The sequence below is a fragment of the Paramormyrops kingsleyae genome, chromosome 8 (assembly GCF_048594095.1).
Source record: "Paramormyrops kingsleyae isolate MSU_618 chromosome 8, PKINGS_0.4, whole genome shotgun sequence".
Taxonomy (NCBI): Eukaryota; Metazoa; Chordata; class Actinopteri; order Osteoglossiformes; family Mormyridae; genus Paramormyrops; species Paramormyrops kingsleyae.
The window spans coordinates 14174486-14187174 of record NC_132804.1 but is presented as its reverse complement, the minus strand read 5'-3'; the positions used below and the strand labels follow the sequence as shown (position 1 = coordinate 14187174).

At 39.2% G+C, this 12689-nt stretch overlaps 1 protein-coding gene across 1 annotated transcript; it reads left to right on the top strand.

The window, feature by feature from the left end:
- Positions 1–336: 336 nt before the first annotated feature.
- On the top strand, positions 337–12010 carry lmod1b (leiomodin 1b (smooth muscle)). Its single transcript, XM_023804110.2, has 3 exons — positions 337–952; positions 5719–7821; positions 7952–12010. Exons 1-3 carry the CDS (start codon positions 680–682, stop codon positions 7976–7978), a joined length of 2403 nt encoding a protein of 800 aa, XP_023659878.2. The 5' UTR covers positions 337–679; the 3' UTR covers positions 7979–12010.
- Positions 12011–12689: the final 679 nt, after the last annotated feature.

Genomic DNA, 12689 nt, shown 5'->3' with positions numbered 1-12689 from the left:
ACATTTCGTATACCTTTTAACATTATTTCCGAGAAGACCTGCAGCAACGTTCCTAAGAAGATATCGGAATGCGCGTAAGTTACGCATATGTTAATCGATTCAAGCATGTTATTACAAAGCAGTTTAATAATTAATACTGACCCCCTAAACTACTTCGGCGATACATTTTCAGCTTTGACATTGTTAGGCGGTAAACTTCATTCATAATTTTCGATGTTCATGTTTACTTTATGCACGGCATACTTTAACCTCTGGTAATTTATTGGGAAAATAGAAGACTGCCCCCTTGTTTGTATTACGCTTGAAAATTTCTCCTAGTTCTCAGCCCATCCTATTGCCTTTAAAAGGCTAAAAAGCTCGTACTAAATTTGGGCATGCAGTTGCGGAGGATTTCAAGGAATGTCAGCATCTCCGACAGCTCTGACGGCAGGCTAATGCAGATGTTACTGGCTTTTGCACTGCGTCGCTGCGACTGCGCTGGCTCTCCTCGCAGACCAAGTCGCCAGGACTTAATAAAGAATCACCTGCAGTACTTCCTTGGCTAACGACCCGGCACTCTTGTTGATGGAGCTACAGCTGACGTAGGGTTAGAACCTACAACAAAACTTTAAGGGGTCCTATCTCAGCAGTCCCCATCTCTTTATCACCTGGCTTTCAGGCTTTTTTTAAGGTAGCAGCCATGTCCAGGAGGAAAGTAAGGGCACTGACCAGAACTGGGCGTCAGGTGAGCGAAGACCCTGATATTGACAACCTGTTGTCTAACTTGTCGCCAGAAGAGATGGAAGAACTGCAGAAAGAGGTTCTTACATTGCCTGACCCTGATCCTGACCCATATGTGCAAAGCGGAATCAGGAAGAGGACCCCACTGGAGAAACAACCTTCAGTTAGTAACAATGTGGAGCATTCTGGGCGTGAAACCAGCAAGCTCAATCAGAGACAGCTGTCAATCGAGGTATGAAAACCACCTCTGTTAGATTTGGAAACAGTATTAGTTAATTACCTCAACAACAGCAAAACTTACACAGTAAATATTATTCCTTACATGAGTCATATTTCAGTTAATTGTTCTTTCAGGGGTTGAAGACATTGTTTTTCACTTTGAGGTATTAACATCATAAAAAGTAGAAGCTTCATGATGTTTTCAGAGTTTAGGTATGGGTTTAGCTGTGAGACAGTTGACTAGAGATTCCAGTTTGCTGATGTGTAAATCCTTGCTAATAGTTTTTTCAAGCTTTCATATTATAGCAACAACACTGATGTTTATTATTATGTCACAATCACACTGTGTGTCATTTCCAATGAAACAATAATAACCACTGGAAGCTGGCCCAGGGTGGGGTTTCCCGGAAAACTGCCAGTCAGATAGAATTTCCTCATCAATATTCAACATCTTGACCTACAGGACTTGTACATGACTCGACTTTTAATAGGATAAGATCACAGGGCCCTGCTGGTTAGTAATAGTCCCTTGAGGATGCAGTGTTTGATCCCAGAAGGCCACAGAGGGGAATTTTTCTGAAGACATATTAGATGTTCACTCAATTAGTAACATTAAAAAATGGACCTTAGTCTTATCACTTTAAATTTAAGAGGAAGGTACATAAATCAGACCTAATAGTGTCTAAAATGTCACCATGTCAGTTGCCATCAAATGTCAGTAAATTGTCATCAAAATATCTGCTGAAGACGAGGAATAACACATTTAGGGCCTGAGGGCAGCCTGCACACTGCTGTGAGGAAAAGCTTATTTTTAAAAATGATTGAAAGAAGGAAATATACCTCTGGCCAAATTATGTCCAAGTGAATTAATCCTGAATCCTTTATTACAGTGAACTGACATACAATAATCCAGCATTTGTGCATAATTACAGAGTTGTGGATATTGTATTCTGGATGCAACAACTTGTATTCAAGTACAGAAATGCCCCCCAAGAGGACTAATTTAACCTTTAAAGTACAAATATTGTAGTACCACACTTAATTAATACTTAATATATTAAATAACCAGAAATTAAGTGCTAGTTGTATACTTACTAGTTGTTGTGTTCTACAGAGCACCACAGGAGATCTTTTCTCCCAATGGTCATTAAAATATATAACTCTTCTCTGTAATGTTTTCAGTACGGGACTTGAACTATGTGTAGTTCCTGCTCAATAATAATATTTTACAGCACTACTGTTCTCAACTAATGTTCCATGTGCAATATCTGACTATTACATTTGTGCAATATTTCTCCTTATCTACACGGCATTTCTAGTGCATTACTAAACATGTGTGCGATATTTAATTTAATTTTATTATATTTTACTTCTACTTATTGGTATTTTTCTTTAAATTTTTATATCTATATTTTTCCATTCTAATACTTTTTCCTAAACTATTTCCTTTTTTTTCCTTTCTTCCCAGTAAATTAATCAGAGCAACTGTATAACCAAGACAAAGCAATTTCCCTTTGGGATTAATAAAGTTCTTTGAATCTTGAATCTTGAATTGAATACTGGTCCCATATTTGTTCATCATTAATCAATCAGAACGGTTCATGTGTTTTTCACAATTACTATATTTGTTTTATTTGTAAGTGAGTTACCAAGTTACTCGCCCCCTCAAGTGAAATGTTACCATTATTTTAATAGTTTCAATATTAACATTTAAATTTACACAAATAAACTAATGAAATATACATCCAACGACACCTGGTACGCCAAAAAGCAAATCACGTGACTGCAAGTGAATACATACAGCACATAGGCAGGGTCAAGGATTTCAAGATGTTTGATCTAAGTGATATTGAATATGCTTTAATTGTTGGTGCTAAATGTGATGGGTGCAGCATCTCAGAAACAGACACCCAGCTGGGATTTTCATACACTAATGAAACTTCACCAGCCTTTTTTACAGGGAGAGCGACATTTTGCAGACAGGGGGTAGAAGGGTTTACGGTTTTGCGATTGACTACGAATGCTTTGGCAATTGATTATTGAGTTAATGATTGAAGTCAGCTAACAGGAGGGTCACAAATGCAAAAATAACAGCTCAGTACAACAGTGGTGTAGAGAGACAACAGGATCACTCTTGAAGCAGTACTGGAGGAACAAACAGGTCCTAGCTAGGTGTATCTAATAAAGGACAACTCGGTGTAGTACAGATGATTGCAGTATAGACAAGTAGTCTGTTCATGAATGAATTCTAGAATATTTTATCATTTATAAAGCATATTGATGGACTTGCACTATGCAAAACCATACTGAAATATTTAAAGCTTATTAAATTAGTCTAGTTGTTTGTTTTGTTATTTGTCTGTTTTAAACTAGTTCTGGCTGTGTAATATAACACTTCATTTAAAGGCGGGGATATAAATGTTACTTCAATATATAATACCTTAACAGTATATGACAAAATATTTTGTTCTTTTAAAATCTACATGTAAAATATTTCATTTTGTGTACTAGTTTATTTTGTAAATAAAACCAGCGACTATCCATTATTTTCATAAGACTTGGTGTATCCGTAATGGAGATAATATGATTTGTTTATTAATGACTAAATTAGACTGATACAGAGGAATAGGCAGTGATTATCCCAGGAACCAATTAACTTGTTTTTTAATAAGAACAATCAGGTACAATTTATTAACCACTGAGTGTTTAAAAACTCAGTTTTGTGATATCGATTGCGTATATTGCGCTGTTGTTTGGAAATGTTCAAGGGATTATAATGATGTTCTTCTGTAGTCATGGACAACAAGGTATCTTCATTGTTTTTAATCACATTATGCTTGCAATGGTCATATGCATTTTTCTTCTTTTTGTGTGGATGGTGGATTTTTGTGGTACTTTTTCTTTTTTTCTGTTTTTACTCTCCAAACATCATATTATAACCTGCTACTGTTATGTACTGTCCTCCAGTACAGCAGGTAGACTTTTGGCTTTTTTCAACAAGGAAGTATGATGCATCCAAAACGCTGTACTCGTCCCTTGAGTCTGATTTGTAGCTTTTCCCACTGAGTGCAGCCATTCGTATGCAGCATCGGGTTCCGTTCTCAGACTTGGAGGTCCCCTGGACTGGCGAAGAAGAAGGTGGTAGCAGTTTAGTTGTGTTGAGAAGCCCCCTGAAACAATGGGGACCTACATCTGTGGTGGTTCTAAACCCCAGCCTGGTGGAATTCCTTGGTTGATGGCTTCAGTGCTCACTGCCTTTTAAGGTCACATCTGCCAGAGCCACAGCTCTGCACTGCAGCACAGATAGTGGCTCGCAAATCAGCCTCTTGGGCGTCCTGGCAGATTAATTTTGCTTGTAAAAACTGCTTAAAATGGCTCCCTGTCAGCAGTGTAAATACTAAAGAACCCGATGCATATGTTCCTATTATGTAATCTTTTTTTTTTTATACATGTGACACCTACAATATCAGCACCTAATAAATTATAATGTCCTGCTGACCACAGTGATAGTACAAATCACAGACGGAACACCAAATTTTTCAGCTCAGTTTAATTTACAGTTTACCTTTATTTATGTAAGCAGATGCTTATCTTTAAAGCCAAGGCTTGGGTTCAGAGAGCAAGGTCACCTAGCATCCGACACCCATGGAGCAACTGAGGTTAAGGGCCTTTGCTCAAGGGCCCAATGGTGATGTGATTACCCTGCTGGGTATGGGATTCAAACCCATCACCTTTCACAGGTCCCTATCCTAGTTTGTGCTGATTTATATGAAAACTGATGCACATCATTTTCAATGCAGTATTATGGGTCAGAAAACTCCTAGAAATTGGTGGGAAAAGGCACGTTCTGGAGGAATGAGAGCCCAGGAATCATGTCCCATGGTACCCACTATGTCTATGTCCTTTTATGTTAGACTGTTGCTTTTTTATTGTTACTTTTTTAATAGTGGTTTTGACTGGTATAATAATAAACATTTGAACTGGGTCGACAGTGTTCGTCTAGGTTGAACTGTCTTGTATGACTGTATGTAATGACTGACCAAGTTCAATTTTCTTTTGATACGGTAATAAACTTTTAAAAATCCAGAGTGAAAGGATATCCCACGGGAAACTTTTTGTTTTGAATATTTAAAACGACTTCAGTGTAAACAGTTTTTTTTGTATTCGTATCATTTGTATATAGCTCAATTTGCAATGTTTAGCTGTTTGAGTTACATTTAGATTCATTTTTGATGTTTCAGAATCCTAGTAAAATGTTGAAGAATTATTTATGTGGTATTGTGCCCAGAATAAAGCTCAGAGGGAAATATTTACTAATGAAATCAAAAAAGTATGAAACTGAGGTTTGAAGCAGGAACTTCATGTGCAGTAATGCTTTTTGAACTGCTGAACTATCTGCAGCCTCTAAGTGGACATTAAATAGACATAAGATGTATTTTTAACTTAATAAATATAGTAGGGCAGCAGAGTCCCTGTACTAATGGTGATATCACTGCTTTGACTGTTTTAAAACATAAAATTTAAGCCTCAAAACATGCAAAAAAAAAAAAAACTTTAACTGTACATTTGTCTTGTCTTACAGTTTGTGCGTGATTTGACGCTAGGTAACTGTATAAAGATCATTATTTAAATACTGTATTAATTTAGTCTCTCAGATGAACAAGTGGCAAAGCTCTGTGTGTCAAGGTTACCCTTTAGTGAAGATCTTTTGCAGAAGACATTCCAAGTAAAAAAAAAATCCTATAAAAGTTCTTCAACAGTATATGTTTAATTTTTCAGGGGGAGCCCAAGAGAGAGAGTCTGAAGCAACAATACTTAAGGAAGATGGGACTCAGTCAGGAGAGGAGTTTGTCCAGGTCAGACAGCCAGGGTGAGGAGGTCACCAGGCAAAACAGCGAGTCCGGTGAGCACGACCATGTGAGGGAAGAGAAACACAATACCGGGAACCGAGCCGGGCCTTCCCACCGCTTCCACAGAGAGGAGAGCCGTGATATGGAGAGGAAAGAAGGGAGGGAGATTAATGAAGAGAGCAAGCTGAGGGAAAAAAGGGAGGACAGCAAAAAGAAGGAAGAAGGCAGCAGCAAGACGAAAGAGCTGATCTCCAAACTACAGGAGAAGAAAGAAGATGCCAAAGAAAAAGAGAGGAAAGATGAAAGCCGGAAAGATGGCAAGACGAAAGAGCTGATCTCAAAGCTTAAAGAGCGAAGTGAGAAGGTAGATGTTAAAGAAAGGGAGAAAAAAGAGGAGATCTGGAAGAAAGAGGATAGCAAAACAAAAGATTTAATATCTAGGCTGGAAGAAAAGCAAAGCCAGGTGAAAGAAAGCAAAACAGATGACAGCAAAAGCAGAGGGGAGGAGAAGACAGAGTCTGCCATGCAACTTCCCCGAACAGGATCCCAGCAGGAGGAAAAGGGTGAAGTGACGGCAGAGACAGAAAATGCAAAGGAGGGGGACTCTGTGAAAGAGAGGGACTCTGTGAAAGAGAAGGACTCTGTAAAGGAGAGGGACTCTGTAAAGGAGGGGGACTCAGTGAAAGAGAGGGACTCTGTGAAAGAGAGGGACTCTGTGAAAGAGAAGGACTCAGTGAAAGAGAGGGACTCTGTAAAGGAGAGGGACTCAGTGAAAGAGAGGGACTCTGTGAAAGAGAAGGACTCAGTGAAAGAGAGGGACTCTGTAAAGGAGAGGGACTCAGTGAAAGAGAGGGACTCTGTGAAAGAGAAGGACTCTGTAAAGGAGGGGGACTCTGTGAAAGAGAGGGACTCTGTGAAAGAGAAGGACTCTGTAAAGGAGGGGGACTCTGTGAAAGAGAGGGACTCTGTGAAAGAGAAGGACTCTGTAAAGGGGCGAGAGCAGAGGAGTGTTAAAGGGAAAGAAAATGAGAAGGAGAATGTGAAAGAAAGGGTAAAGGAAACAGAGAAACAAAAAGCTCCCAGTGAAGGTGTGAAGCCCAAAAAGAATGAGGAGCCTGTAGCTGGGAGGAACCAAAGCACCAAAACAAAGGAGAACGACGAAGAAGAAGATGAGGATGCCAGTATGTTTGATGAGCTGCTGGAGAAGGTCAGCAGCAATGACCCCCAAATGACAGAGCTCAATGTCAACAACTCAGAAGCCATCAAAACCAAAACCCTCATTAATTTTGCAGAAGCCCTGCGAGACAATACACATATTAAGATATTTGCTCTGGCTAACACCCGGGCAGATGACCATGTGGCTTATGCCATTGCAGGGATGCTGCGTGCCAATAAGACAGTCATCAGCATCAACTTAGATTCCAACCATCTCACCAGCAAGGGGATCGTTGCCCTGATTCATGCCTTACAGCACAACTCCACCCTCACTGAACTACGCTTCCATAACCAACGCCACATCTGTGGTGGCAAGACTGAGATGGAGATGGCTAAGATACTGAAGGAGAACACCACACTGCTTAAGCTCGGGTACCACTTCGAGCTGGCTGGCCCACGCATGACTATGACCAACATCCTAAGTCGCAACATGGACCGACAGCGACAACGGAGGTTGCAAGAGCAGAAGCAGGCCCAAGCTAATGGAGAAAAGAAGGGAACACTTGAAGTACCCAAAGCATCGGGGGGCCTCAAGAACTCCCCCAAGGCTTCACCCAAAGTCTCCCCACTGCCCTCACCCCAGCCCTCTCCCAAGGTGACCCCAAAGAAAGTGGGAGGAGCTACAGCTGTACCACCTCCACCGCCACCCCCACCACCCCCAGGTCCTGTCCTGGACATGAACTGCCTACGGGACTCCCTGACCCCTGTGTCACAGCGTAAAATGGGAGATAAGGGCTCTGACAGGGCTGGGGGCAAGAATTCAAGGGATCAGCTGCTGGCCTCCATTAGAAACAGCAACGTTAAACAGCTCAAAAAGGTAGGTTGGGGAATGGTTTAGTGTGGCAAGCCAAGCTTGCAGCTGAACACAGGTGCATTGTTCCGTTTCTGCTCTACTCTTGGGATGGGTTCGCCCAGAAGGCCTTCAACTCAGTCCTCTCTCCCTTCAGGTTGACGTCCCAAAGCTGCTGCAGTAAGGTTGGGGGAGTGAAAAAAAGACTTGGAGGAAGAGGAGGAAGGAGGATGGGAAGGAGAAGGAGACAGACATCTCACAGAACCTGAGGAGACCAAAACTGAATTTATGATGAATGGATGCATACAGTCTTGCCACTGTGGAGCAGGCAGCAGGAGGAACAGAAGATGAGGCTTGGCTCTGGATGTACAGTTCCTGTCTGTGGTTCCATACAGGATGTGGGTGACGGGCGGGAGCGTGTGGAGAGTGGTTTCATGATGCAGAGGTCTTGCTCATATGCTGGTCATGCGTCAGCACCTTGCCTGTTAATTGCACTAGATTTCAAAGCAGGTCATTAGTTATGTGGGTAAATGTGAATGGTGCTTTATGTGTGGGGTTATAAGCAAAATACGAGCGATAGGAATGACATTGGCATCCGTGAGTTTGTCAACCTGCCTTTCAAACTTCGACAGCAGTTTTGAAGGATGATTCGATAGCAGCGTTACAAGCAAATAAGAAGAATCATCTGAATTTTCTCTAGCATGGGAATTCTGTACGGGACTGTAATCGGAAAATTAATGTAGGGTTTGATGTCTATTGAAATTTACGCTGAATTATTAAAAAGGGCTCACTGGGAGAAATAAGTAGAAACTAGTGCCAATATGTTATTATCAGAATCATAAAGCAACATCTCAAGCATTTTTTCACACATCAGCCCCCCCACTTTCAGCTTTTTGGCAACGACTCAGGATGGAGCTACAGATTTTCCAGGAAATAAGTGGAGAAGTGTTTTGTTTTTGAACATAGCATAGCCTGCAGTATGAATGCTAATGTGCTATTGCTTATGCTCCACAATATATGTCTGTGTCTTCTGTGTGGCAATTCATGTTTGCTACTAATAGTACAGCGGCACTCTTGAACACCACCACTCGCAACTAATGTGAATGCACAGATTCCTTCAAGATGCAAGAATTTTCTTCAATTTAGCCAAGCTGCAATTATAAACAAAATAATATGGGATGGTATTTTACCTTTTTTCTCTTTCTTTGTTGCCAAAGAAATGTCTCTAAATAGCTTATTTTCAAAAGAGGCTTACAATGACAGTGCATAGGTCTGAAAGTACCTTCAATGAAAAAACTTAATTTTTAAGATCCCTCAGTGGATTTGTTCTCAGCCTTTTCCATTGAAATTGAAATTTTTAGTCACCCATTAACGATACATTAGACGCTATGTATATTATATTCAGTTTTCAATGGTTTTTAAAAAGCCATTAAATTAGGTGAAGCTGTATTTCTTATACAAATTAAGTGCGAATGCAGACGTTTTGGGCTTTTGGCACATGTATATATTATATAGAGTGGTGGTGTATTGTAAAGTATTCTCAAGTTAGTAAAACAGTGTTTGTGATTTTTCGTTTACAGACAAGCATTGATTTCAAGAAAATTAAATCTTTCACATGTATCACTATGAATTCTTTATGGCTTTCAAAGTAATAGTGAATCCAAACTGGTTCACTGACAGTTTTTAACAAAAAATTTAGATTTTTTATGTATCTCTTGTACGAAGTTACTTTATTGGCAAGTGCAAGTCCATAATTTGTAAAGCAGCTCCAAAAGGAGATTTAAAAAATGCGCTAAAATATGGACATTAACAAGCCACATACGACATACTGTATGCAGATGTTTGTTCAGAGGAATGGTATCCTGTTCATCTCACAGCTTTCGGATAGATGGCAGTAAGACAAATTGCACAAAGTGCTCTTTTGCCATTTCATTTATCAGGACAATGCACTGCATGTGGCAGAAATATCTGATGACCAGAAAAAAACACAGAAATGCAGTTAAAAGAGATATGAAAAGAGAGTTGCACAAAGGTTTACTTTATTGATAAAATACATAATGTTACATGTGTTACTATGGAACAGTAGATTAAATTAAACAAGATCTAAAATAATTCAGATACTCTTCTCTGAAACAAATAGGGAAATCCAGTAAGACCTTCACTGACTAAAGTTCTTATTCAGGAACCAGGTAATAATGTAATGGATAGCATTTTGTACATGTCTTAATAAAGCACTTAGAGTACACAAAGCAGTGCAGTGTTGTTTGGAAACAGTATCCCAAGATCTGCTGCGTTGTACTAAATAAAAGTTTTTTCATTGATTGTCAATACAGGTATAGAAAGGATGCTTTTGATCCAGGAAAGAATGCTAATCCAATATAATGCATTCACTTGAGAACTGCATGTTCACCTTTCATTTTTCCATGTAAGGAATAGTGATATCTGGATTCATTCCAGTGACAGTCAATGTTTATATTTACCAGTGGAATCAATGTATTCTCATGAGACAAATATTTCTAATACTGTGTTTTAAAAACTTTTCATATATATTGTTAGAAGTCACATATTTTTATATTATGACCAACATGCATATACGATGACACAATGGATGTGTTTGTTACAAAATGGCTGGTTTCAAGTACTAGACTGTTATTGTGTGTTTGATATAATATATTACATGTATGCTTATGGACATGGGGAGTTAGAATGTCTACTGTTTTTTGGGTTTTCTAAGACCACTGATGATAGACAAACCAACATGGAGGGTTTGGATCTAACTCTCAACCTCGTGACCTGGGAAAATGGCTGAATGGCATATTTTTGGCTTTCAGAAACGTTCTTATTCTTTTTTAAGGTAATACTTACCTCATGGTTTGACTCCGGGTAGAAGTGAAATACAGAGTCAAACGTGTCCATGTGATTTCGATCCTCTTACACTGACCCCAGCTGTGAAACATAAACAAAATCAACAAGGGGCCGTCAGCACAAAACAGGAGTTTTTCTGGGGCATGAAACTGCCAAACGATGCCTCAGTAAATTGTGTGCTAATGGGCTAAACCCTCACTATATAGCAATGATGCTTTGACGATAAAAATCTAAAGACGTCCACCCCTTATAACAACAGTAAATGGCCTTCTCTACTCTCCTTCATTCTATTCATTTTTTCTCTACTCTGAGAGATGTTATAAACAACCATGGTCTTCTTAATTTTTGTTTAACTGTTGTTTTGTTGTTTTGGAAATACTGTGTCATTCTGGATTTTTGCTTTCTTCACAAGGCAACTTTTCATGTTTTGTTTTTGTTCCACGTTCTAGCAGCTAATAACATAATAACTGTCAATAGCATAATCATTTTTTTAAATACATTAATGGAAGTTATTTCATCATTGGCTGCTACACCAGGCAATATTGTAATAAACAGCCAATAATTTAGTAACTTTTTGGGCATAGCATAGTAAGTTATTATGTTTTTGAAATTATTATATTATTGGATGTTACACACATTCTCCCTTACAAACACATTTATTTATTTATTGAAGCTACTATTGTTCACTTGTGTATGTTTCAGCATATTTTGCACGCATGACAGCAGGGGAGAGCCTGCCGGCTTCCTCTGCTAAACAACTGCAGTACATCGGTACAGTCTGTTGTCTTGCAACTAAATGTTCTCCAGCTAAGCAACGAACAGCAGGCACAGTTTATGTTCTGGTCAAATCAGCCTCACCCTCCAAACCCACGAAATGCCTATATTTGGTCATTTCTCAAAGGGTCTGTGGCTCATTCCTTTGCTGTTTCTAATAGTGGGATGAGGGCCATCAGCTAGTCTGGCGTTCTTGCAGAGCGCTCTACTTGGATGGAAAGGGGAAGAAGGTGATGAGGTATTGGTGAGGGGGGGGATTGCAGAGCCACAGCACTGTAAATATTTCCTTCCATTGCTGGAGAATATAAATATTTATTTACTGTGCAGGACTCTGTCTTATGTATTTAAATGTGCTAATTATGATTATTCACCAGCAATAGTTCAGCCCACACAGCAAACATTTGTGTTTCAAATGTTTACCTGATATTTCCAAGAACAAAAAAAAAAACTTATTTGTACCCTTACAAAGGATTAAGCTCAGTTGCTTCATCGGTTCCATAGGCTTTTTGTCATCTGATACTTAAATTAGTAATAATAATGCAGGAAAAAGAATAAAATACTAAATTTGATATTTCAATATCTTGTAAATGGTTATCAATAGAGTATGTCATCATACTATAGAATATATGTTCCATTGTGTCCATATTTTTATTTAGTTATATCTACTGCAATTTAGACATGAGGTGTTTCTCCAGTGACCGTTTCTATGTTGTTCCCATATCCACAACATTCCAAGTCTGTACCCTGTCTATAAACATGGCAGGAGCCGTATAATATTAAGGCTTTTATAGAGTCAATGCATCATAGTCTTATAGCTGTAATGCCCCTTTCTTTTCCTTTGCTGTTAGAGCATGTTGTTGAGAAGGTCTATACTGTAGGTCAAGGTCTTGATTTAACTTCCTCAGGAAATCATGGACTCTATAAGCTCTGAGTAGCCTGATGCCACTGAAATTGAAAACCATAAAACATATTTTATATATATTAATACAAAGTTGTATGTAGGCTTTATCCACGGCATACAGTATAAAGCTTGTCCTGGAATACCACAGTATGCAATGAAGTCCCGTCACATGACTTGAAGGTCAAATTTATATTTCGTTTGAATTAAAGTGGGACAATAGCCAACATGTAGCTTGTAGCCTCACTCCTACATGGTTGGAGTCTGTGAGTGTATGTGGAGCACAGGATTCTGCCAGGGATTGTGGATCTGAGGGTATTCCCTGAGTTGGACTGGAAACCCATAAAGAGTGTCCCCT

Excerpts from the sequence above, each read along its gene's own strand:
- lmod1b (XM_023804110.2), top strand. The coding sequence starts at position 680 with ATGTCCAGGAGGAAAGTAAGGGCACTGACCAGAACTGGGCGTCAGGTG. Across the intron at positions 953-5,718 it reads AGAGACAGCTGTCAATCGAG|GGGGAGCCCAAGAGAGAGAG; the intron begins GTATGAAAACCA and ends TTAATTTTTCAG. Across the intron at positions 7,822-7,951 it reads ACGTTAAACAGCTCAAAAAG|GTTGACGTCCCAAAGCTGCT; the intron begins GTAGGTTGGGGA and ends CTCTCCCTTCAG.